We start from the raw sequence: 27,354 nt of genomic DNA, 5'->3' as shown, positions 1-27,354 counted from the left end.
TCAGCACTAACACCTTCCTACCTCTGCAGTCTCAACTTGCCCTTCTTCCCATGTCACCGGGAATTTAGTTGTTGACTACGTAGGGCTGAATCAGACCTCATATAAGGCATCTCTCACACCTTCACCTACAAGCAGGCATTTTCTGCAAGAACTACAAAACTCTGGTGGTAAATCCTCCCAGCACTTCCACAGGATAAGAGAGCATGGGGTCTTAAAGTGCTTAACTACTGTAAAAAGAAAAAAATATTTGTAGGGAAGAAAGAAATACATAAATTATGTTGCAAAATAGAGTACTTACAGTACGTTGTACTTTAATAGCTTTTCGATATATATATTTAAAACAATGGAAGGATGCATTATTAAAAAGTTATATGTCAGCACTTACAATCATACCCTGTGCTAAATCAAAACCTAGCCTGGTTTACTTGCATAACATTTAGTTTTTCAGTTCCCAAAAAAGCACTGTTTGATGAAGGCCATTTTTGTTCTGTTTTTTAAACAAAAGGATCAATTTAGTCTTAAAAATCATATACATTTACATTCAAGGGTCATCACCTCTAGAAAAAGAACAAAACCACCCCAAAAAGCAAGTTAATTTAATATTGAACAAAATATAAACAACCTTGGAAAAGGTGATACTATCCACGTGTAATTTTATACATATATGTATATATGAACAGATATAGATATATGTATATATAATACAGCATAAACACATAAGGAACACAATGGAATTCCATAGTAACAGCTTATACTTGTCTCTACTCACTGTTGTGTTTTTCTGTTCAAATGCATCAGCAGACGTATCCGTCTCAATGCTGACTATAGCACACTCCATAGGGATGCTGCGTTTGCTTCAGTCACAATTAACTACTAAGTGAAGACATTACAGGAGCAGGGCTCCTTCCCTGCCATGCCCTTCCCAAAATAAAAACTGTAAGCCTGTTATTGACCTGCTAATGGTATTTTAACTGATCCATTTATAACCACTGTGATCTGAAAAGCAAAAAACAAAAAAAAAAAGTCCAAACCAAACATTCCCATCTCGGAGGAAATCTGCATTTACTGCATGCCTGTTGGCTTCAGCTATCCTTTGTGTAACCCAAAAAACAGAGCCCGTTCTCACACACACATTTTACAACCGTGTAACTGCACCAGCTCCGATAGCTTTGGTGCATATGTCCAGCAGCCTAAGTGAAAAACGATGCGGTTTGATACAATACAGGCAGATTGTGTTAAATCCCGGAGTTTCAGGATCAAGCTGAACAGTACAAAAGCAAGGAAAATACAAGGTTACAACATGTGGAGTACTAAGAGCGTAAACACTGAGAGTGATTCCAGATTTTTAGAAGATTAAAAGAAAATCATGCTCTGCTTCTCTCTAGCACCAAAACAGAAAGAAAAGGAAGTTCTTAGGTTTCTAAGAAAACCATTAAAACTTACAGCAGTCTCAGAGGCAAGCCCCAAGGGGAGAATTTCCTGGATTAAAGAGAATCATTTTGCTATGGATTTCTATCCTAAACGACCTGCTGCAAGTTAAAAGTGACTTCACACACTTATGATGCTTTTTAGCCAAGCCTGCTGCTTAGTTAAAACCTCACTAGCAAAAACACAACTGGGATTGCATATCCTTTAGGCTTAGCAGGGTTACCTTAAGCTATACAGAAGGGGGTTTCTCAAATACAGCATCATAATCATGCTACACAGCAGTGCTACAAAGGACCCAGGAATGGAGAACTGAACAGAGTACGAGCCTGGGAAACAGTCCCTCAAATAAAGCAGGAAATTCAATGAAACAGTTCATATTGCCTCACACATAGTGTTCGTAAGGTCTCTCCTCACCAAATCCTCTGTAGACCTTTGAATCAGAGTATTGAATTTTAAAATCTTAACAGGATGCATATACCTGTATCATGCTGATGTGATGGTAAGCAAACAGTATTGCAAAACCAGCTCCAGAATGAACACCAGGGAAAAACATCAATGAGAAGTGGGCTGCACTTTTAAGCTTGTTTTAAAATTCACAGAGTTTCAGCTCTTTGACTTAAGTTTGTTTGCATCTCAGAATAAAAGACTGCTATGCCCATATCACAGTAAAGTATTATTTCACTTCCCCACTGAAATCAAGTACAATCAGGATAGGATCTCAAGCTGCTAAACAAAAAAAAAAAAAAAAAGAAAAAAGAGAAAAAAAAGAGTATGATTTATCCTGGGGAGAGAAGAAATCATCAAAAAGAACCTAGCATCAACTAAACTGAACTCAAAATTTAAATTCTTTAGGAGGCAGCTTAAAAGTTGTCTTTCTTAAAAAACAATTAACACCTAGATAGGTGATGTGTCTAACTTGTGACCAGCTTCTAAGGAGCAAGACACATCCCTTTCATGAAGCCAAAAGGCTAGATGATAGCATTTCAAATGTAATACAAGTTGTAACCATTCAGGTAAACTCTTTCCATGTAGTGAGTAAATCATCCACTATTATGTAATAAGATACCAAGGAACACACTGTAAAAATACATCAATTATGTCATAATGCTTTTAAAAAGTGAAGATCTGGTGCTGTAGAAGTATATTATTCTCAGTTTCAGCTCCTCCCCCAAGAGAACACCCATGGTACTGCATTATACCACAGACGTGTGACTTTATTTACATATTAAGCTTTAAAGTTATTAGGTCACTGTACTTTAATTTCCTGTATGGCACCAAATTTACTTTTAAAAAAGTGTCTCCGTGTGTGTGTGTGTGTGTACATGTGTGTACATGTGGCAGGCACCAAAATGCAATGTTCCATCCTGTTTTCTCTAGTTTCCTACATCTCGGTCGGTAAAGCAGCCAGTGGAGCAGAGTTCTGCAGAGGTCAGTTACATTGCCTTCAGGGCAGCAATCCGAGAGCCCAGGTTCTCTTGCAGGTAATACAGTAGATGGAGTTCATAGTGCTCTCCCGACTCAGGTACCCTTATACTGTGTCTCTCCTGAGGGTAGATCTGAAATATAAAGTCATAAGTATCCACAAGAGTTGCAGGCACCAGCATTTAAACCGGTCCCCCAAAACATTCATGTAGTCTCCCTGCATTAACTCAGCCCCTGAGCTAATACACCCCATCACCCTCCACTGCCTGAACCCAGACAACCACGGCACCCTCTGACCCAGCTAGCGCTGCGCTGGAGGCGATAGGCCTGGCTGGAGAGGCAGATCCTGCCCAGAGCCATCACGTAAATCAGTGTGTTCCCAGTTCTGCAGCACAGTGTGGGATACCTGGGCTACATCTGCACAGAACCAACAGGGTTTGATTAAATGCATAAACCTGTTCCACACTGCACAAATGCTGCTCTACTGCCTCCAAACTGCAGATCTCCTCAGGAGCAGCCTTAACCACTCTTAACTGCTCATTTGCCTATTTTTAATTTTTTTTAAACTCATAAAATCTTCATTTAAAAAAAGCGTTAGGCTCAAATACTACAGTTTTATCCTGGAATTCCAAGCTGCCCAGCACATCCATGGTACAAGTTCCGATTTTGGACTCCTGAGTCAAAGACAGACACATTACCTTTATATGCTGGTCCCAGCCTTACCTGTAAATCATACGGTTTCCCAGCTCTCACTAAAAAGCTGAGCAAAATACTAGTGTGTGCAAAGTGAACATTCTCATCCAAGAATCCATGTAGCAGCAGCAAACGGTTTGGTCTGAGAAAAGCAAGAGACAAACATTTCTAGACAGCATCCCAAAACCCACCAGTCATTTCACAGTCCACAAGTGTCCCTTGAAAACACTTAACAAAAAAAAAATATTTGCATTGAAGGCAGCAATTTCACTATTGTGAATTGCTCTGGATGGACGTGTCTCCCAAACCTATTCCTTCCTCCTCTAAAAGTCCTTCCTGCATATGCACATCACAGTCAGACATTTCATCTGTTTATCTTCTTTATTCTCAGAAGTATTTCCTAGCTTGGACAATACAACAGCTTAACACTTACTCAGAATCACTGCTGATTTTCAGCTCTTTGGCAAGAAAGCCCATGGTCTCAGCCTGCTCTGCAGTCAACTCTGTACTGATACAGCCTTAGAGCATGCAGAAAGCATTCCGATCAACTAACTTTTATCTAGCTTAATGTGGCTCTAAAGTGCTTATCATATAATTGGAGATATGTTTGTCATTTCTTTAGACATAAAAGATAGTCTTTAATTATGGCTAGGATAAAAGGGATTACACGGAATGGCCTGTAATTATGCAAATGTTCATTCAAGTCTATTAAGTTTATTAGTGTTGGATTTTTGTCTTTTTTTAAAAATTATTATTTAATACTAGCATTTGTGATTCCAGGATTCAATTGCCAAGAAGGAGATAAAAATGTGCCCATGGGGCTTGAACTTTCCTGGTAGGAAGAGTAGAAGGCAAGAGCCAGAACCAAACTTACTCAGAAGGAAACTTCTCGGCTTGCATGGCCACCGATCCTAGGTAATAGCCCTGCTCGTTGTGATCCGGGTGGCCCATGTAACGCTCCGTGTAACCAGTGTCATAGAAAATCCACAGCGTGACGGGTGCTCCGGCAATGGCAACCTGCAAGTTCAACAGGGCTCTCAGCATCAGGAGGGGAACGGCACCACCTGACCACTGATCTGGGGATGTCCCTCCCTCCCACAGCTCTATCCCACTGCCGCTATAACTGCTCAAAACACACTGGTAGGTTTACAATCCACAGCCTGCAGTGGAAAAAGAAAATCAATCCTCACTCTCCCTCCCACAGTTCATACATATCAGCACAGTTCAGCTACAACCTTTGCGTGCTGAAAACAAGGCAGCTGCTGAAAACTAGGAAGATCCTACAGACAAACTAGAAGCAACACTGAACATACCACCTACAAAGCCTGCTGACGGAAGGGGATTTTGTCCAAAATGCAGAGTGCTCTGCTTCTGGGTTGCAAAAACCTTTGTTCATCTGAATGTCTAATAGAAACTGGGGTCGAGAGCTCTCTAGGACTCAGCAAACTACCTTTCATAGCTACCACCAGCTTGCAGAGGCTCGTGAAAAAAAGACCAGTGAGAAAAAAATAGCCCACCACCAAAAAGCCTTTTGCAAGGCATGTATTTTTAAAAGTAAAAATATAACAATCCTTAAGGACTTAAGACAAGTAATTATTAAACCTCCCAGGAATATTCAGGTTGGGCTTAGACAAAGCAAGAGCAGCCACAAAGAACAAAACACATCCCCAAGAGCAGTATCCAGCTCTTACCACACATCTCTACCTTTGAGACTTGCCCAACAGCAGTCTGGCCATTTACTATAGTGGTCTAAAGTCACAAAATCACAAGAGCCTCTTTTCAGTACCTCTCCCCATCCCCAGGTTGCCCTCCTGGCTGCTTCAGAACACACTGCTATGAAGCAGCATAGGCAATTTGATCTGGGAATAGATCAGTCTGCAAAGAAAGTATTCTCTCAGAGCAGGAAAGAGGGGAGGGGGAAGAGAAGGAGGTGTCGTTTTTCAGCAGGATCATTTCCCTTCCTTGGTTGACACCACAAAGAGCTCAGCTGACACAAAGCTGGCAACAGCTGAGACTATATAAGGTACCTCAGCACAGGTGACCTGAGATTGGTATAGCTATACCAGCACAGTTAAGTGATTGCAAGTTCCACAGTCCAACAGTTTAAAGCTCTCTCACACACTTCCAGAGAGGGAATATCCTTCTGTGCTCAGCTGAATGGGGTGAACAGTTGTTCCTCCTCACCCCAGCTCACACGAACAGACTCTCAGATATTCCAGTAAACCTGGCCTACCTAAACAGTCCCACACTCCTCTTACATGCCAGGCTTCTTGGATGGCAAGCATGTTCTGCCCAAAAGCACCCTGCTCACTTTAATGCAGGAAGCCTCATGGACAACACCACACCTTCACATCAGGTTAAGATAATATTTGGCTCATAATCAAACCATAACTTGGAGCTAGGGGAAGCAAGCACAGTGATGGTGCAGTCACACCACGCTCTTTGGGGTGGTTATACTCAAATAAGAACACCACACACTCCTGGAAAGAAAAGCTGCAAATCTGTGTGGAGAGGCAAGAAAGTGCGGCACTTAATTGCACAAATGCAATTTTCTGATTTGAGGCATCTCTGTTAGTATTAATTATTGGGGCTGTACTGGTATCACTGCCTCTGAAAAGCTGAGTCCCACACCTGTACCAGTACGGACTCAATGCAAACACCAGTCCCAGACACTTCTCGGAGCCTATGACATCAGGCTTAGAGCATCTCATCCCCACACTTCACACAGAAACACAAGTGGAGAGAACCAAGGATACAACCCAAGATCACACAATAAAACTGCTATTGGAATACCCATTGATTGCTGGCTTTAAAAGGTAATGTGGCTTGTTAGCAGGCACTAGCCTTAAAGAGTGAATAGATTTTCAGATCTGTTGTCTGCAAAGTACCAAAAATATAACCAAAGCCTGGAAGCCTAATTAGAAATACCACGGAAGAAAAGTTTGTTAGAAAAGCAACTTGTCTCCAAAGTCACCCAAATAGAAGAGTCTTGAAGGAAACAGCCAGAGGACTGTGTCCTCCCTTGTCTAGAGCAAACAAAAAAGTCTTTGGTGCTGTGAACACCCATGGGAGGTTACACAATTAAGGGAGAAATTCTGTCTGTACCACTAGAATAAGTACTCAACATATGAACATACCCTGAAAATATCTGACCTCTGCATTAAAGCCATAAGAGAGAGGTAGCCTCCATAGGACCAGCCGTGAATGCCAACACGATCCAGATCGATGAAGTCATACTGGGATGCTAAATACTGCAGCCCTTCCACCTGGTCATCAATTTCTATTTGTCCCTGGGAGAGGAGAGAAAAAGGTAAATTTTGTCAGTTCCAGACAATGATTACATTCTCAGGATTTCCAAAGGTAACCACCTTCAGACCCTTGCTGCTTCTGTTTGTGCAGCACCCAACCAGCACTCCACTGTGCTAGGCACGTTACACAAAGATGACACCTTTCCCCCATAAGACAATAAATACATCCTAACCCACCTTTTAACTATCCTTTTCTTCATTTGTCTCCTTGCCTGGGGACTAAGATTCTTCAGTGTTTTTGCTGTTACAAAAGTAAGGCTGCATTCTAGCTCTGTGCATGAAAACGCCATTCCCACCGCACAGAGCTACGCTGCAAAGCCAGCAGAACCTGGCACAGGCCCTCTCTGCCTGTACACATGGCCAAACACACGCACCCTCTCCAGCCTGACCCAGGAACTGCCCTAAATAGCAATGCCTGCTGTGAATGAAACCATTCTGCTTCATGTGAGCAGCACAGCATTTCTGGTGGGAGTCAGAAACCCCCTTAGGAACCACCTTGCATTATGCCTGCCAAGCTGGAGTTGGTTCACAACCTCAAACCCTGACATTATATGTCCTTCCCACACGGAGCATCTTTCCTCCCTGCTATGCGCAGTTCCCCTCCCCAAACCTAGGCAGCATCACACAGGCAATGCTGGGCATCTGTGCCAGATCAGTGCTTCAGCTTAGATAATACTGGGACTCAAATCTGTCTCTGGCTGAAAACGAAGAGCCAGACTCAGAGCTCCACTTACCATTTTGTATTTAAAGGCTCCTTCAAACTTCAGCCCTCGGTGGCAGGACCCCCTGTTGTCAATGACAACAACGACGTAGCCTAAAGAGGCCAAAGTGTTCAAACGGAAATACTTGATTCCTTTAAACCGATTGTTCACTAGCTGTACCTGGAATAGAAGAGCAGCAGTGACGCAACCACATACGCAATGGAATCCAGATGTCACCACTTAATCCAATTTCAGATTTTATTTGTATTTACCTTCCTTTAAATGGTTTATACACTTTAATAATATAAAGTTTTCAAGATCCCTCCCTCCCTGCAGGATTCCCTCTCCCTGCTGGTGGTCTGCTGTCAAATAAACTCTCTTCCCCCAGGAACAAGCCATTCTGAACTGAGCTCCACTGCAGCACCAATGGGCACAGCGCAAGCGGGGCGGCTGCTGACTGCACAATGCAAACCTGAGCCTGCAGCTCCGCTCTCCACTCTGTTCTTTCTCAGGAGAAAATCTTTCTCTTCAAGTCTCACTTCAGCTGCCTTGGCCCATAGCAGGGCACAGTAGAGTTGGGGGAACCAAAGAAGGGCTAAGGGGCTGGGAGAAGGACAACTGGGGAGCAAGCTCTCCTCAGCACACACGGTCAGTGCTAACAGAGAGCTCCCCTCACAGACACATGGGGGAAATGTAAACAAAGAGCAGGAGCCCCTGCGGAGGAGGAGATAGTCACTGTCCCCTGTTCTATCTGCACTCCCCTTTCTCCCAGTTCCAGCTCTGTTACTCCACACCTGCTCTCAGACAAGTGGCAGTGCCTTGACCTATGACCTGGAAATCATGACCGCTTACAGCACCTTCAGCCAAGCAGCTACCCGTCAAACAGGCAAAACGCTGCATGCTCTCCTCGGCACCAAGCAGGAACTGTTCATCCAGGAGAGCAGCCCACCCCTCTGCTCACCTACACACCACACTCACCTGAGGCCCTCCATAGATGAAGAGCACAGTGGGGTACTTCTTTCCAGGTTGCACATTGTGAGGTTTGTACATCATCCCATAAAGTGTAAACCCTGAGGAGCTCTCGAAGGAGAACACTTCTGGGGGAATGTAATCAGGAAGAGGGCCTGCCACGGAAGGGAACAGAGAGCCTGGTTTAAAAGGGAATGGATGAATAACGCAGCTCTGCTTTGATCCTGCCCCATCACCAGTCTCACTGCAATCCCAGTGGAGATCTCCCACGCCTTCCAGTGGATGTGGCTGGGACCAGGCAGAGATGGGGAATGCACTAGCCCTAGGCGAGCTTTCTCCTATCACGTTCCCATCTCTGCTCTCCTGTGAGCAACAGTAACTCTTCTCCCCTGACACAGCCATTACAGGTATCCAGTCCCTTCCGAAGCTCACTTAGGACTCAGGACACTAATACAAGGAAAGCACAGGATATGGAGCATACCTTAGGGAACAGAAACACAACAGAAAACTAAAAGCCCAAGAGCTGTCTCAAAGACATGAGTAGGCAGAAGCACACAACTATTTAAGAAGTGGGTGCCCCCTGCCAGAAGCATTATATATGCTCGTTAGCAGGCACATAGCAGAGAGTAAATGAGCGCACTTAAACCCCTCCCCTAACACTGAAACTGGCTGTCTGCATCTTCTACTGGCTCTGGCGGTAGAAACTTGGTAATTTCCACTCTAAATTCCTTCATAGGCAGTTTATACCCATTTGTCGCTGAGCTGAAAATGTCACTCCTGTACTTCCAAGAACTCACACAAGCATGAGTTTCAGAGACAAGTCTAGTCACCCACAACAGCAAATCTCAAGCATATTCTGGGGTATCTCTGTGATCCTGGTTGTCCTTTACCTGCTGAATCTAAAATGGTAGCCCAGAATTCTTTTGTCCTGTGAGCTGCATCATCTTCAGGTCCTGTCAGCCGGTAAAGTGACACACAGTGTGGGTTCTTCTGATTACTGTACTTGCTGATGAACATGTCACAATCCTACAGAAAAACGGAACATTACCTTGAACTCCTCAGTGCAGAGGCACAAGCACAAGTGACCATTTCTTTCTGCATTTAGACCTTTCAGAAGATGCTTATGGACCAAATTAAACCAGGAAGTCTGAGCACTTTTGATAACAGCAGATAGACTCTGAGAAGTTACAGTCCTTAGCAAGACTCAGATATTAACACTCCAAAGCCAAAAATACACCTGCAAAACCAAATATGGTATGCAGACCTTGTCACACATTCTCTTCTGGGTAAAGCATTCCCAGCTGAACAGGTTACTGCCCCAGATGCCCAGAACCCTGCCCAACACTGCCACCAGTTCATCTCCTCTGGCGATTGTTCCATAGCCCACTTCAGGTGAAAAGAGCCAGGCTCAAACAGTTCCAAAAAATTCATTCTGGCTCTTTTAGCCTGAAGCAAGCTGAAGAGCAACTGAACTGGGAGATCAAATCTGGTTTCCAGGGTGGGTTTATGCACTCACTGTACAACATGCAGGAGCACACAACACAATGTAAAAATCTGCTTGTTATATTCAAATACAGCCTTGTCTGCTGACTGATGAAGGACAAGACTGGTGATAAGCCACAGCACACCCAGCCAGCCCTGCCTACACAGGGCCTCACAGGCAGACAGGTACCTGGCTGACACAGCAGGCGTGAGAGTAACCATGTTCCGTCAGCCGCTTTACTTCTCCAGGATTCTCGTAGTTAACAACGTACAAGTGATGCTCTAAAGGCGAGTCTTTTGTGCCTTGAAAGTACACCAGTTTTTTGGCTTCATCGACATAGATCTGTCAAAACCAAAACAACACATCCCTCAATACTGTTTCTTGCTAAAACAATACCCAGTTCTACCACCTCCAAGTTTGCCCCTGTCTCACTTCCATAAAGTTGAGTTATAGCCCAACAGTCTACAAGGAATAAGCCAAATGACTGTTCTTACTGTCCACAACTCTGTCAGTTATAATTTGCACTTCACACCTTGTTGCTCAGCTCTCTCATGCAGGTCCTTCACTCTTCCCAGTCTCCCTGGCTAAAAAGAGACAGGGCTAATTTATGCCGATCCTTCCTATCTCTTGATTCCAGGACAGCAGCAGCTGGACACCATCATGACAACCTGCTGCTCATGGAACACGTGGAGTTTCCTCACTGCTGTCTCACAGTATTTTTGCTCCCTTCTCCTCCTCTTTAAGCCTTGCACTTAGTGGGGAAGACTCCTGGTTGACAAGGATCCACACAGGAATGTGCAGGAAAAGAAAGCAGACTAATGTCACCTGTGTTGCTTTCCCACTGCCAAAATCACAACCTCTGGTCCAGAACAGCGTAATCAGAGGTACTGAAGAATGAAAGCACACTGTAGACCAAAAATCCCACACGGTATCTTTGCAGGATATCCACGCAGCAAGAGCAGAGACTTACATTGGATCCATGTCTGCCAAGCACTTCCCATTCTCCACTGGTAATCGCTATCTCCTCTTTGATGGGGCACTTGAAGTCACCTGCAAATAACCAACATAAAAGAGATTTTACAAAACACATGGTCACAATAATACCTCTTCCTCCCAAGCTTTTTTAATAAACTAAACCCAAGAGCAACCTGCCTTTGCAGAAGACCCACGCCTCTGCCAGCTTCCCAGACAAATGTTAGGGCTAGTACTATTTAACATTCTGTGAAATATATGTTAAAGGATTCACAGGATTCAACCTGAGGCCTGGACACCTTGCCTGCTTTTTTTTTTTGTTAGCATTTGTCACTTGCACAGAAATAGAGGTTTTATACTGAAAAATGGGTGTGCAAAGGGAATCTCAGATGTCAAAACATGGGGAATTTTGCAACAGGGTGGGGAACAACTCTGTTTTTATAAGATGGTTTCATTTCCCTTAGAATGAGGGAGATTTAGCGAGAAAAGAAGTCAGATGCATTCAGAGAAATCTAATCAACCCAGGATATAATGCTATCTGGAGAAAAAAAACCCGACAGTTGCATGAAACTACGACCTCTAGTAAAATTAGGTGTATTTTTTGTGCATGCAGAGCTCGGTAAGTGCCTTCAATACACACCAAGTAAATTAACTATCCCAGCATGAAACTGTAAATTAAAGAATACATGCAGAGGAAAAAAACATTCTGGGAACTCTGCACACAGCTATATCATGCATCTGAGCAAGACCAAACTTCGACTGCAGCTCGGAAGCACGCGGTCCTTGAATATTTTTGCTTGAAATGACTCTTCCTGCATTTCCATTTGCAACAGCTGCCAGTAATTTTCTCCTACTAACATCTCCATCTATACAGCAGTACCATGATTGTTTTTAAGAGCAGAGAGGAATTCTCTGAATAGTTCTCATATCACAGGTTTTGCTCTTTGTCAGCCTCTCTGCTACCAATCTGCTTTTAAAAGCTGACAGGGACTATGTTGATTTTACTTGCAAAATCAAATCCTGAACCACTGTGCACCTATTAGATACACTGGACCCTGCACATCAGAGCTAGCCGTGTTATTGCTATAATGATTAACCTCTGGCAAAGTCAGCGCAGAAACAGTTCCAACATTGACAAGGAAAAAACAACTAAGTGCATTTCACAGTATCATCGGGAGCTTGTCTTCCACTTCATTTTTTGAAACTTTTCCCTCTAGCCCATGAGGAAGAATCAGGGTTAAAACTAAGGCATGCTGAATACAGAATCACCCCTGTAAAATTTCAAGAGGAATGACTGTGCAGTGAAGTGCTCTCCTGGACAACAGCAGGAGTTTCCAATAAGACAATAATTCCTGCCACCTGGAAGGACATTTGTTTCCTCACTAGTTGGCAGCAAATGCCCAATAAAAGCAAAAGAATAATTTCACTTACTTGGAGCAGGGAGGCCTCCACACGACCGTTTATACTTGCTCTCCTTCAAAACTGAGATGACTTTGTATAGGTGCCGGAATCCTGTTTTACACTCAGAGGCAAAAATGAACTCTATCTCATCTTCATGGGTTTGAGGGAAAACATAGAAGATATCATGGATCTGTGGAGACAAAGCAGTGGATTATTGTTATTAGCAGGAGTTTGGCATTGAAGCTGCACATAAGTTCCTCTCACTGCTCGACACAGACAACAGTTCACACTAGCAGGGTGCAGCACTGTCCCTTACTGGGAGAGCCAGTTATGCTCATGAGCCATGGGGTGTCTACAGACAGCTCCACATGCGCTACACAGCTCCAGGCTTTTTGCTAGTCATAAATTCTGGCCAACAAACTGATTAAGTTTCTCTGTACCTGCCTTTCTAGCTTAGATACAGAGGCTGGTCCAGCTCTGCAGACAGCGTACAAGAGCCACCCAGCAAGCCAGAGTTCAGTGGCCTCCTCTGTCCAGTGCTGTCTAGAAGCCCACAAGTGAAGGGTTATTTCAAGAAAGATGAGCTGACATGATCTTCCCACTCATGAAGATGCCAACTCTTGCTTCAAGGGACAATCTTTTGAGGGACGCAGGGGCATTTATCGGCATGGTGTGAGCTGTCAGTCAAAAACCACTCCAGCCAGTAAAAATAATGAAGAAAAGACAGCTCACACCATCCTGAAACCATGCACACTACTAATAAGGAGAAAACGTGGTATCAGAGAGAGCACTTGCTGTATAGGGACCATTCACTGGAAGGCTTTGTGCAAATGATGTCTGCTGCGAGACCCAACTACCTGTCAGTGATTGATGTGCCCAGGCCTTCCTGCACCCTGGCACACCTCCAAGGGGATGTCATTGTAGAGACATCAATCTTTATCTGCAGAAGTGTGAACAGCAATCATTTTTACAGCATTAGCCTAGCACACCGGTGTCCGGTCTCACAGCACAGGCCCTAGGGCACACTTCTGAGAACGTTACACACAAATCTATTTCACCAGACCATATGTAGTTAAGGAGGGGTTTTAGTGACTGCTAACAGACTCCTGGGACTTGTTCACCCATCATCTAGATACACCCTTGTTGTCTGACAAATACTTCATCTGCTGGCACTGCTAGTGGTGAACAACTGGCACCAAGAAGTCAGAGCATGTCAGCGGGTAACACTGTGGGCAAGGGGCTGCCCTGGGGTGCCAGAGGCCTGGGCTCTGCTCCTAGCTCTGTCTGACCACAAGCAGCCTCAAGCAAAGCAGCTTTGCTTTCACATCCCAAATCTCTCTGTTCTCTACATACTGTTTTTTACAGCAAGAAGCATAGAATACACGCAGAACTTGCACAATGGGAACATTCTCCCAGGCAGGAAAGTAACACCAATGTCACTCAAGTGCTACAAACAGGGTCTTCAACAACAAACTGTCAGAGAAGGTCGAAATTCAAATTCTTACATTTATCCAGATGTCTGTTGTTTCTTCATAAATAATGAAAGGTGTAACAGAATCTGGTACAGCATCGATAAGTTTCTGTCTTTCCATTGCATCATCTTCTGTGGGGATGAATAATGCAGGAGGGATCAAGACTATCTGAAGCCGAGTTTGGGAGCGATCCAGTAAGATGGACCAGATGCTGTTGAGGAGACAGATATTAGAGAAAATAACATGCAACCATGAGCATTAGACAGGCCTGAAAACCTCAACGCTCATTAGCACTAGGCATTTTGAGGGAGTCAAGAACGTTCAATTTCAGATTAAGCACAAAGCCACCTGTAAAATTTCACCCACATAAACAAATCTCTTCCATAACACAAGAACCTATTTCACTTCATTTCAATATTGCATAAGCACTGCAGGTTCAAAAGTTTAATTAATTCTATTCTCCCAGATTTGAATTGTGCTTTAGGGGAGAAAGAAGAGAAAAATCAGAGGGAATAATGAAGCAGAAAAACTTCAATTGGAATTTCAGGATACTTGTGAAAATACTCATGTTTTAAACCTATACCTGGCAGAGAATAATACTGGCACCTAAATGGATTGGCAGTAGACCCTGCCATACTTCTGATGGCTTTGCATGTAGCTCTAACAATAATCCTGCAAAAAGCAAGATAATGTAGCAAATGTGTCCCTGCACTTCTTCCACATTTGAGGGGGTGAAAAAAAATATTAAAAAGGTGAAAGCCATCTTTAGATTCAAGAACTGAAGTGCAATTCTGGAGAAGCTTCTGGTGAGTTAGAAACACCGTACTACATCATCTACAGGGTTAAAAATGACATGCAAATGTAAGTAGCACTTACAGCAGGTTTTCTGATCAGTAAGTCTGGTCAGCAAGGATGGTCCAGTGGTTAGGGCGCTAGCCTAGGGCCTGGGGGACCTGGGCTCATTTCTCTCCTCAGCCACAGACTTCCTGTGTGACCATGGCAAGTCACTTAGCCTCTCTGGGCTTCAGTTCCCCATCTGTAAAATGGGGACAATAGCACTGCACTCTCTCTCACAGGGATGCTGAGAGGACACATACATCAAAGGCTGCGAGTGCCCAATACCAAAGCAATAGGGCCAGGTACCAGAGAAATAGACAAGAACTCGGTTTTGGTTTTGGAAAAATTGTCCCCTTTGCACAAACAAGTTTGTAGCAATGTAAAAATGAAAGCAGGCTTAAGCTTGAAGAAGACAGAGACCACTACATTCTGCTTCTAACTGTAATGCCCCAAACCCTCTAAGCAGAGACAGGATTAACATACGCACTATTTTCCTTCTGGCGTCCACCCAGCTCTAGCAATGTACTCTACTCCTTCAAAGAGGATCTCGAACGGCTGAACTAGCTCTTTATCCACAACATCTGCAATCTGTTGACAAAGCAGCAATTCAGTGACACTGAGATGAACCCCCACAACCAGTTTTCATGCACGATGAGAGTCTGGACACAGAAGACTTCTTCTGCGCAGCTCATGTAATTTAGATTGTTCAGCCTTTGCAACACAGGGGATTCAACCCCATCTGTAGCCAGAAACCAGCATAGTAGGCGAGCTGTGCACTGCCAGCACAGCCAGGGCTTGAGAAATCTGGATCGTTTATCTCAGACAAGTCACTTGAACACTCAGTCTCCCCATATAAAGGGGAGGTGATTTGTACCGAGCTATTTTGTAAGGTGTTTTAATTGGTAGATGCTGAACATTCTGCATGACATCCAGTCATCAACGTGGTTCTAATCCATGATATGCAATGCTGCAGTCTGTCCCTGCTAGGACTGGGGACAAGTCACAGCGGTACCCCAAGGGTCAGGACGGCTTTCCCTGCCTTTGCTGGCTGACGTCAGCATCGCTATCCCAGCAGGTGACTGCTGATGGCTGAAGTAGCCCAAGAGTACAGAGAATCCCAATAATGTATGGCTGTTACTGTATCTGTTTGGTAAGATTAACTTCCCAACTGTTTGAAGATCTTGGACTGGGCTATGGAAATTTCTGCATCTGTTAAAAAAATCCCCGGGCGAAAGTAAAGTTCATCTCTTTCCACATGTTCACGCTTTTGTAAGGTGATACATTGTCTTTGCAATCAAATTTTCCCAATATATCCAGCCAATCAAGAGATCTGTCACATAAGAAGGTCTAACCATCCACACCTAAAATACCCTGCTCTGCAGCTGAGTTCATAAACCAGTGGTAGGGAAGGAAAGCACAGCCTTGAGAAATACTGCTGCACACACAGACACCAAGTATCTGCGTAGGAATGAGCCAAGTGCACTGCCTCCAGAGAGGCCATTAAGCTATCAAAACCAAGGAAGTTCATTTGTACTGAACTGGAAAATGAATTTTACCAAAAAAGAATCACAGAAATTATGTTTATTTGGAAAAACAAGCAGAACATAGAACTTACTCTGCCTTCCACATTGATTGTCACTTCAGATATCTTGAAAGTGACCTTTGGATTTGCTGTACCTATAAAAACAGATGTTAGCAGTCAGGCACAGAGGGCAGACTTGAACTGTGGATTATTGTGGTGTTATTCATACAGAACTGGAAAAGGCAAACAGCAGAATGCTCTTTGATCAAATAGCCTACTTGCACATGCAAGAGACAGCAAAGAACCAGGCAGGGAAAAAAGAGACTGCAAACATGAGGCAGACTCAGTGGATTTAATCCTGCAAACAGATCTGATCAAGAAGCATGCTATGTCACAGCCAGTCTTCTCTCCCACCGTCAAAGGCAGCACATGCTAGTTGGAGGTAAACGCTCAGGAGTGTCAGGATAGCAAAGCAAGCTTTGGTTTACTGTCTGGCTGTTATTCTCAAGGTGGTACACAGAAAGCAATCCAATGCTAAAAAAGCATCCTTGAAAATTAGAGCAACTCACACTTAAAAGCTTATTGCCGTAACTAGTGCAGTTAAAGTAATAAAGCTACATATTTGTGTTGAATATTGAAAATCTAAAGTTAACTCTTCACACAAAGCCAGCAACTCATCCTGCTGTACAGCCCCCGCAGTGCTAAATGTTGGGGCCTGCTCCACAGCAAAGGTGGACTATAAAGAATAAAGCTGCTGGCGGCTGAACCACAAAAAGCCACATGTGGCAAATTCCAGGTACTCTGAATATTCTCAATGCTGCTGTGAAGTACTCCCACTTCATCAACCCGGTTTATACACAAAAAACGATGCACTGAGGTGAGATGACTTGCCTGGGGCCCCAGTGCTGGCCTATTTAAGTACTTATCTTCAACCTGTGAAGAATTTTCTCCACTACCTCAAGCTCTGCCCTCATAACAACCCACTGAAAAGGGCTACTGTCCCTGCAGCTCAGACTGGAAACTGAGGCCCAGAGATTAAAGCCTAGATCTTTTTTTTAAAGGGATTTGGGCTTTGGTTGGCTCATTTACCTAAGCTGCTGAAACTTAGCACTGAACAGAATTATGACAAAATACTCTCAGAAATCTGGGGTACACAAGTGACAAAAAAACACAAGGAGTCATCTTTTGCTTCCCAGGCTAACACTGAACCTTTCTTCCTCCTTAAAACAAGTAGTAAATCAGGATCATAAGCAGAAAATTTTTCCCAGTGGATCAGGAGATCTGCAAGATCTGAAATGAATTCTGCAACTTGGAAAGGTCAGCAAAACAGAAGACATTTCTCCAAAAAATGAAGATTTCAGGAGTGAGGAAAGTGAGTGAGCCACTTAGTTAACTGTGAGCAACATGTTCTCCTGAAACAGAAGGGAAATCTCAGAAGAATGAGGGTCAGACTGTTCAAATTTGCCCCATACACCTGACACATGCCAGTGAATCAGTCCCAGCAGGTCTGCATAAGTCCCACTTCCCTGGCTTCCAATGGCACTCCACTCAGTATGCTTCAAGCCTGCCCTCACCCCTCTCTACTGCTGAAGCCTCCAGATCATTTACTGTTTGAAAATATGACAACAGGGGGTTTTCCTGGCAGGCTGTAAGCATGCTGAGTTTGTTGTTCAAAGTCCAAGAGCAATCATGAAAACCAGAGTCCTTCAGAACTTGAACTACCAGGGCACTGCCAGCAGCTAAACAGAAACCCTCCTGAAAAAGCAAAAGGCCATAAATCTGCAGCTTTTCCCTCAGAGACACAGGGCTGTAATGAGAATCAACTCCTCGACAGCTCAGATCTGCCAGGATCTGAGACAACAGCTCCAAAATAGTGACAATCAGATAGAGTTTCCGCCAACTCCTGAGAGACCCAACTCAGAGCTCTTAGTAACCGCATGGCTGGGATATCAGTACAGTCACCAGTGACTAATCTAACCTTCACAGCAGCAGTTTCCCCAAACACACTTCCAGCACCTGGGCCCCAATTCAAAAACTACTCAACACCTCTCCAACAACCCCCTGCTCTAGGTTAGGAGAGTCACTGCTGTCAGGCACATGGAATAAAATATGTCTCCCGGAAACAGAGATGTAAGGCATCAGGGTCTCACCAGTTTTGGGGTACCGGAAGGAATCCGTTCTTCTTGTCTCCAGCATGGGTGATGTGACATGAATAATCTCCACCTCTGACTCATCATTTTCTTCATAAAGAATTTGAAGAACTTTACCCCCATTCAGTGCTGTAAATGAATTAACATTTGCTGGTCAGAACAGCTCTCATTATCAGTTATTGCAGGCATCAATACTCATTATCAGTTATTGCAGGCATCAATATTCTCCCAGGAGCACAAGCAGGTTGAAAGGATGAAGAAAAATCCAACAAAGTCTGTGATTCATATTTCATTAAGCAAAACGTTCTGAGACTCTTACAACTCCTACCACTGTTGTGAGAAAGAAAGTCTCTTCCCCCAGTAACATGTGCTCACAAGGCAACTGTAACAAGCCCACCGCTGCGGATAGTTTAAAAGGAGCTACGAATATAAAGTTCCTATCTTGCATAAAGACAAGTAGCAGAAAAAAATAACTGCACTGGACAGCACAGCAGTGGAGCCCCTACTTGTGTCCGTCAGACACACCGGATCCATCACACCTACTTGGCTGTGCCTTTGGGCTCCACCAGTAGCCAGTGTATCTGTCAAACTCCTCCTGCAGCACAAAAGTAGCCACGCCAGCAGATTTTGGATCCTCCTCAACATTGGCCAGTTCTAAAAAAAGACACAAAAGAATTAGTTCATGATTTATTGCAGAATCAAACCAGTTCTGCATTATCCCAAACACGGCCCAAGTTCACCCCCCAAGAACAATTACACAATAATAAATCTGACTTCTCAGCAGATTTCTCTTCTGCTTCCACTCTGCTCTGTTGATTTATTTAGGGAGGATCTAATCCTCTCTGACATGGCAGCTTCTTTTAGGAAAGGAAAGCAATCCTCCCTTCTTACTCCTACCTGATTAGTCTCTCAATTTTCTATGTACTAGTCGAAGAAAGAAAATGTTCTCTCTACCTGAGCTCAGTGAATTGGAACCACAACTTTTAAGCAAATCAAAGAAAAAAAAAGGACAAGACAAACCCTCCTGAACAACTGAAACTGACAATATCAACATTCAGAAAAACGAAAGCATCAATATTTCATTCACTGTACCAAAGTAACAGACTTACATAACATCTCAACATGACATATCCATAGGGCTTCAATATTTTTCCTGTTACCCTGGAGGTAACTTAGCAGCGCTCCATAAATAATTATCATCTGAGAAGGAGTCATTGCTACAGTTTATTTTTAATGTACTTACATAATATTTTAATATTTAACATTTAAATAAGCTAAAGAATTATTATAAAGTGTCAGAAATTTTAGTTCAACTAAAATTTAAATTATATAATTTAAATACAAAGTATGATTTTAAATACAAAATGCAGTAGATTTTTAAAAAGTGTTTTTTCCACAGTTTCCTATTTTCTTTCCTCCAGGATACGTGTCTAAAACAGAGTTGGAGAGGGTAAGAAGTGAGGACCTAAGTTCCTGAGCATGAGGGGCCAGCAGAAGCCACAGTGCTATTCAGAAACTGCCTATATTGTTTCTAAAAGGCCCTGCAGCCTGATTTCACTGACAGAAACTTTCCTCCAGCTCTATTCCACCCACAGCTCTTCCACACAAAACAGGCTGTTCCAGTAAAAAGGAATGCACTGTGTTTCAGAAGAGCCCTTCCGTATGTATTCAACAAATAACTCACTCTGCCAGATTCCACAGTGCAGGGAATAGAATCATCCCACAATATCTGCACCAGAGGAAACATGTAGAACGTGACAAACAAGGTGGAATAAACAGTGGCCATTCCCCCAGATTTCAGAAGAACCCCTAGTGCCATTGCTTAATTCAGTCTAGCAAGAACAAGTGCAGAGGAGGTGCAGAGATTTTAATTCAGGATGCATTACCATTGTGCACAAATGTTAGCCTTCTTTCTTCTCTGGTTTCTATATTAGATATCCAGATGTCATTGCTATGGATAAATGCAATCCAATTTGGATCAGCTGGACAAAGCTTGGGATCCATCCGGATATTTGGACAACTGGTCTCTACCAGAATGGGTCTTAAAGGCTGTTGCTGTTTGAAAGAAAAGAAAAAGCACAGTAAGCAATGATAACACATGGACACTTACAGAAGCTAACCTGGATCATCAGAAGGTCTCTAAGACCACAATATCATGGACACTGACTTCAAATACAGAGGTTTACAACAGAAGAATCAATTTTAAACACAGAAAAATACTGTGCAGATATTTTACAGGGAAAGTTGTGCTTCTACCATGGTTGCACAGACCCCACCAGGGTCTCTTTCACCAGTGCTGAGGATTAGCCACAAATCAGACGGCAGCTTGCCTAGAGAAGCCTGGCACACTTAAAAACAGCACCCTAAAAAAGGCCTGGCAGAACATAGAATCTTGTCCTCCAAAAGCAATTCAAGGTACAGTAAATTCCCCCTTACAACAGAGTTTGACAGACATTAGGCATTTGTTATAATAATAAGAAATTATTTTAGCTTTGAACTCCAGCTTCAGCACCAGCAGAGTAAAGGTTGCTTGTTCTGCAAGTTACACAGCCAAATCTTGTAACACACACAGCAGTGACTGCTGAACAGTGACCTCTAAACCACAGCTTGGGAACAAAAGCTCCCTCTGACGTGACTTCTCACTACATGAAAGAGCACAGAGCATCACAGCCTTTGTGTTGCTTTTTACTGGCATTGCTACTTGTGAAAAATCAACAAAATCTGGTGTTCTGCCTTGCTGCTGCAGTTTCTACCATTTCTCATAATTCTCCACCTGAGTTTCTACAGCCATGGAAATGCATGCCTTCTCCATGTTTCAAGGGTTATCGAGGCTACTTGCCATGCTCGTGCAGCAGTGACTGATGATCACGCTCTGCTTTCACTCTAAGCCAAAGGAGCTTCTAGCCAGAGGAAAGCAGTACTGCAGAGAACAAGAGAGGTGAGTAAACTCACAGTGAATCCGTGAGGGCCTCCATCTTTTACGTGATAAATTCCACTCCCAGCCTGAAACAGAAAGGTGCCACTTTCTCGGTGGTAATCGTAAGAGGCAATCCCAATGGTGCCAATTCGCTTCCTCTCCCGTAGCAACTCCTCTTCACGAGAGTACATCCCATAGTCCAGGATGGCCTGAATATGGGCAGAGAAGCACAATCAACACCTCTGCTCTGCATCTCTTACTATACTGTCAGAGCGTCTGCATGCCAAGCTTCCAGGAGCAGATGGCTGTGCAGACACCCTCCTCCCCCAGAATCCTGCTGGCGGCTAGAAGCCCGCTCCTGCTTGTGCCTCTGCCATCAGCACTTGCAAGTGCAGGCCACGATCAGATCCTACACAACTGTAAACCTGACAGCCACTTCTCCCATAGCAAGGCCAGTGTTATTTCCATTACTCACTGATATAAGAAAGATGAGACTGAAGGTCTGTTATTTCTAGAACAAGCAGGAGAGTCTTTGCTAACTTTCACAAAGATACACGGTGACTGGTCTGGTGGGAGGAGAGCACAGCATGAATTTTATGTCTGGCTGACAGCCTCAGGAAATAATACGGGAAAACACACACCTAATTCCACATGGCATTTGTCCCCCCTCCTCCAACCTGTCACAGTGCATGGGGTGGCACTGGTGTGGGCTTGCTATGCACGGAGGTGAGAAGGGTCCCAGTGAGTGGGAAAGGGATCCTCTGCTCCTGCGTGAGTCACAGAGCCACTCACTGATCCTCAGGGGCACTCTCACTTCCCCCTGCAAGACAGTGATTATTGGAGACTACAGGCTCCTTCAGCAATCCCCAGGATCTCACAGCAGAGAATCTGATGCAAATTAGTACTTGCAATCTCTGCCGGCAAAGGAGGAATCATCCAGCACACACAGTTTTTATGACGCACAAAGGCTGTAACTCCAAACACTGATGAGAAAGCTGTGCTTGGTTTTGAGATGGCTGCAGAGGTAACCAAGTACAAGGAGAATCTTAAAATCTTTAAGACGATAATCTCCAAATTTTAACGATGGCTTATAGGTGGAACCCCAAAGCCCACGTACTTGCTACGCTGCCAAGCAGAAAGAAAAAAATCAGGACCCACCGGAAAAAGATCCAAAAGAGGCTTCCAGGAAAGCAACAAGACGGCAGCTTTGTTTATGGTTTTGGGAATCTCAGAGTAGAAGAGCGTGTTCTCCCTGTTCTCCCCAGACATTGCTATTGTGAAAGTGAGGAGGGGACAAAAGAAAAAAGTATATTAGCTTTCTGTTAATAATCCAAACACTCTCAAAGGATGCCCAGGAACAGTTTCACAGGCCCTTCCTACCAGAGAAAGTACTGACGGTCTCTGCACTGCAGCCTCGGTCTGGGAATTCTGCTTCACAGAAATGCAAGTCACGGAGAAAGCAGAGAACAAGGAACTACACCCAGGCTTACCCCACGCTGCCTGAAGCATATCTGTGTTCTTGAAGGCTGAGGCCCCTTTTATTTTATAAGCTTTTAAAAATCAAGGAAGGCCTTTCTGCTAATTCCCCTGGCTAGAATACAGCATGATGCAGCTTGTGTTTCAAAGATAATGCGTCTTTATGAAGGCTTGAACATCCCTTTCCTGCTCCTTTCCCTGACTGCTGTTCAGATTTCTGAAAGCTCAGGCATGTAGGAATCAGCCCAGAGGGAGCCAGATGTGCCCTGGAGAACTCAAGTCTGACCTATAGCTCAGGAAGTGGCACATAGGAAACCAGAGCTCATCCCAGCTGGGGTCAGCCTTAATTCACCCTCATCGTGCTTCAGCTCAGCATTATTCAAGGATTATGACCCCCATCCTTTAAAAGAGGAAAAAGAGACAGATCTTTCTGACTATGTCACAGCACAGCACATGCAAAGCCTCTGAGAATCACAAATCGGAGCTTAAGCAACTAGCCTAAGCAGCAAGCAGTAGGGCTGGAACATGGTTCCGGCTCCTAGGCCTTTGCTCCAGCCATTGCTTCTCACCCTAATGCAGTTTTTCATGGACTTATGTTCAGCATTTGACAAAAGTCTTCCTCTACCACAAGGTCTGCTCCAAAAAACCACCCAGAAGGTTGCTCACAGCATCATTTACAGTGCCAAAGCACTTCAAGCACAGCTGCAATTTAGAAATGCAGATATAAAGTGAACACTGATTAGTGAAATAATGCAGAAGTGAGTCACTGAGGCCAAGAACAATAAATTACGTTAAGTTCTTCATTATCAAGAACAAAAATACTGTCCCTGCTCTACACTGCCACTTATTCCCTCCAGAATCCCTGGAAAACCTACTACTGTAGCTAAGGCACAAAGGACTTTCAAAATTACATTTATAATCTCTGTTTTGGAAGGAAACTTTGAAGGAGGAAAAGGTTCTACCCACTAGTTGAAATTAAGAGAAAGGAGATCAAACTGACACAGCTTTTAGAGAGGGGACAGTGTACTTGGAGTGAGAGAAAACAGACTGAACAGACTTAACCTGCCCTCCCACCTAGGGAACACGCCCCAAAGGACACTTCACAGTTCTGTTCCAGCTCCAGCAGGCCTAAGGGGTCACCTCCAACCACACCATTTCTGGGGGAGATTACATCGCAAGTTTTAACGAGACATTACGATCACAATTGTGACATCTGACCAGCCAATCTGCCCTGAAATCCACTATGATTTAACTGCCACAAACACCCAGCTCTCAAGAACAGTCAAATCCAAACAGCCTGTGCAGTGACTGCTTAGTCAAGACACAGGCTGTTATAGCAAGCTTACCCAGATAGTAGATCCTATCGGAATGAGGTCCTTCAGGGTCATTTTTCTTCACAAATGTGAAGTCATGAGGGGCTTTTGCCATCATGTACCCATGATACTTCCGTGTATCTGTGAGTAGTTTCCGAAGCTGGCTCCAGGAATGTCTCTCTACATAGAAAGGTTCCAGTTTTGGCTGCTCCTCTCTCTGGACCTGCTCCTCACGGCCCGCAGTTTCAAAGATTTCAAGGCCCGGCTGTTCAGTTTCCATGGCTGCTGCCATGTTGCATGTTTCTGGAAAAACAGAATAGCAGAGGTTCAGCACTGCCTTCCAGAAGCCCTGCAAACATTCACTTCAGGCTCCCCAAACACACCACAGCAAAAACACTATAAGAAAACCACCATTTCATGCAAGGAAAAAAAAAAAACACAGCAGAATGAAGAGGATTAGGAAGGAGATTTCTGCTGTGGAAAACTGCCATCACTCAGCCTTTCAGAATGGGACTAAGAACTTCATAGAGCCACACAGATTTATTGTCTGCCTTTTCCACGCCCCCACATGCCAACTACTCATTTCAGTTCATGAAGTGGATAAATTCTTCCCCGTTAAGCTCCTACCTGCCTCTTCCTCCCTGTGAACTGCACAAATATCACCTCATTACACTGATATCAGAACAGGGGATGATTAGGACCGTAGCCAGATCTGGGACAACCAGCTGCTTAGAACAAACAACATCAGTAGTTTATTTGGAACCACCAGGCCATACACAATGGGCCTAGGCAACTGCACGCCCTTATTCCTGTTATTCTCCTGTAATTTCTTGGGTTTGTTTGCATCTCCTTTCAAACAAGGCTTGAAAGAGTCTAGCAATGATCACCACTATTATATCATCTCAGGGATAATTACAAATACCGTATGGATAAGACTCTTCCAGGAGTGTGAGGCAATACCAGAGGAAAGGAGACACAGTGAAAAAAAGCATTTCCCAAATAAATTTATCTGCAGCATAAGTCTTATCCTCCGGAACAGGTTGTTAATTCAGCAGAAATCTCTTCCTGCAGTCAGTTGTGCTTTACAAAGTATATCTGAGCTGGAATTAACAGTCCAGATGTCTGGTAAGATGAAACCAAGTCCTTCCACTGTAAATCCCAGGTCTGAGGGCAGCTTCAAAAGGATCCAAGCTATAAACTCCCGCCACAAAGTTCATTGCCAAAGGGCCCAAGGTGTAAGGATTGACAATCCTCAAAAGGAGAGTTTTTTCTATACATAGAATAGAAAGACTGCACAACTGTTCTGCACACTGCTAGGGCCCAGCTTGGTGGCCTGAGCCTGACAAAAACACCAACACGGACTAAATAAAGCATTCTCATTGAGCAAACAGGCACTAAGGGACCACAGAAACTCACGGCACAGGCTTGGGTAGCAGAGCTACCCGAGGCAAAGCTCCCTGATGGTCTGGCTCTCCTGCTGCTCTACACAGCAGCTGAGATACCTCATCACAGATGAGCAAAAAACAAGACAACCTACACCTTGGACCAAATCCATTTTAACACAAACTGATAAGAAGGAAAGCAGAGCAAGTCTGGACTAAAAGTTTGGTTCCACTTTTGACAATACAAACACAACTAACACAGGTCTTTCTTTCGTCTGAGTTATTTACAACCAAAACCATGACACAAGTTAAACAGCCCTGTAAAACTGGAAGACAAACACCTACACAGAACAGTGCTCTGCTCAGACCGCGTTAGAAACTGAGAATGAGACTTCAAACCTAAATCAGAAAACTCTCATCTAATTTGCAGAATTCCAACAACAAAAAATCTCCTTTCCCCACCTACACCCAGATGCTGGTATGTCTTAACCCGACCTACTTCTCACCCTTCCCTCCAAGAAAAGAGAGAAAAACCGAAGAGCAGTAGACTTTAACAAGCAAACAAGAGTGAGAACCGCCACCCGGTGAGGTGATGTTAGTCCAGGGTAACGCGAGGATCTGCCTCCCAGGAGATCACTGCGGGACCTCTACCGCAGACACCTTCTGCCACGTGAAGCATTTTATTTCCACCTTCCTGCAGCCAACAAAGAGAGACCGCCCCGTTCTTCATACCAGCTCAGGGGACTCTCCGGCACTACAACACCGTAGGACGCCTCGTATCCGCAGGTTGCGCCGGAGGGGCAGGTCGGGCCCGAGCGTGATAACGGCCACGGGCCTTGCCCCTGCCGCCGAGGTCGGAGGAAGCGGGCAGATCCCGGGAGGGGCCCCTCCACCGCCGAGGGCGGCGAGCAGGCCTGGCCGGGGGCGGAAAGCCAGGTCGCCCCGGGGCAGACCCCCTCCTCCTCCCAACCCCACGGAGTACCAGCAGCTCCTCCCAGGACGGAGGGAAGCCACCTCCCCCGGGAACCCCGGTCCCCACGAGGGTCCTCACCCACCCCGGTACTCACGGCGCTCCGCGGCGGCGATGCAGCCGAGCCGCCCCGCCGGGCCGCTTCCGCTTCCGGGAGGGGCCGCGGGGTCCCGCCAGGCCGGGCAGCGCCCCCTGCAGGAGGGGAGGAAGTGGCGCCAGCTGCGCCGGGCATCGCGGGGTGCGGCCGAGGGCGCCGCCTGCCGGCCGGGAGGACCGGGCTGGGCGGAGCGTGGGGGCGGGACGCGCAACACTCGCCCCGTGAACAGGGATCCGGGACACCCCACCCCCCAACCCCTGCACGGAGGTCAGGTCATGCAAACCCCCATGCCTCCTTCAAAAATCGGCTTTTTTTCCCCAAAAAAAGCTAGCACTTCCACACCGACACGCTTCCCACAGCAAAAATATAAAAAAAATTCCCAGCTGCTAATAACGTGTGTTCAGCCCAGGGCACCCAGAGGCTCCAGTGTAGTGAGCCCCCAGACAAACGTTTCTATACATTTGAATTTCCCTTTGCAAAGCAAAGGTGCTTTTTGGAGACCAAAGCCTTTTTGATCCCCTATAAACCTGAAAAAATAATGTTGCTGCAGGTGGCAGGTGCCCCCTCCTAAACACATATGCAAGAGAAGCCCCGGGTCACACACAGACCTGGTGGCTGTTTTTCCATCTCCCACGCACTGGCCCAGGGCTTTTGTTGGCCCCTAAAGGGTATATGGGGTTTTCTTTCCAAAATAAGCACCCCAGCAACTATTGCTACAGCTCACACACCTCTGCAGCAGCTTTGCAGCCCCAGGGGCTGGCAGAAGTTGGAAATCCTTCCCTCAGAAGCAGGCTGAGACACAGAGCTGGTGTCTCTTACCTACGTGGAGATTTGCCCAGAA

General features: G+C 44.8%; 1 protein-coding gene across 10 annotated transcripts; it reads right to left on the bottom strand.

Annotated features, from left to right (window-relative positions):
- Positions 1-286: 286 nt before the first annotated feature.
- DPP8 (dipeptidyl peptidase 8) lies at positions 287-26,565 on the bottom strand. 10 transcript variants are annotated; one of them, XR_012630364.1, is made up of 21 exons: positions 26,514-26,548; positions 24,098-24,367; positions 22,434-22,546; positions 21,311-21,484; positions 20,245-20,413; positions 18,902-19,012; positions 18,359-18,487; positions 16,302-16,363; positions 15,174-15,274; positions 13,883-14,060; positions 12,408-12,567; positions 10,975-11,054; positions 10,194-10,346; positions 9,412-9,547; positions 8,531-8,676; positions 7,586-7,732; positions 6,681-6,833; positions 4,418-4,560; positions 3,574-3,685; positions 1,907-2,984; positions 287-996 (listed from the first exon to the last, which is right to left on the bottom strand). XR_012630364.1 is itself a non-coding variant. In XM_074880138.1 (20 exons), the coding sequence occupies exons 2-20, from the start codon at positions 24,354-24,356 to the stop codon at positions 2,862-2,864; spliced, it is 2,649 nt and encodes an 882-aa protein (XP_074736239.1). In that variant the 5' UTR covers positions 24,357-24,367; positions 26,502-26,565; the 3' UTR covers positions 287-2,861. The 10 variants fall into 10 exon arrangements, 8 of the variants coding, with proteins under 8 accessions (XP_074736239.1, XP_074736238.1, XP_074736241.1 ...); XM_074880138.1 differs by having other exon boundaries at positions 287-2,984; positions 26,502-26,565; XM_074880137.1 differs by having other exon boundaries at positions 287-2,984.
- Positions 26,566-27,354: the final 789 nt, after the last annotated feature.

This window comes from Strix uralensis, chromosome 11, assembly GCF_047716275.1.
Source record: "Strix uralensis isolate ZFMK-TIS-50842 chromosome 11, bStrUra1, whole genome shotgun sequence".
Taxonomy (NCBI): Eukaryota; Metazoa; Chordata; class Aves; order Strigiformes; family Strigidae; genus Strix; species Strix uralensis.
The sequence above is the reverse complement of the archived record's forward strand: the minus strand, read 5'-3'. Positions and strand labels throughout refer to the sequence as shown.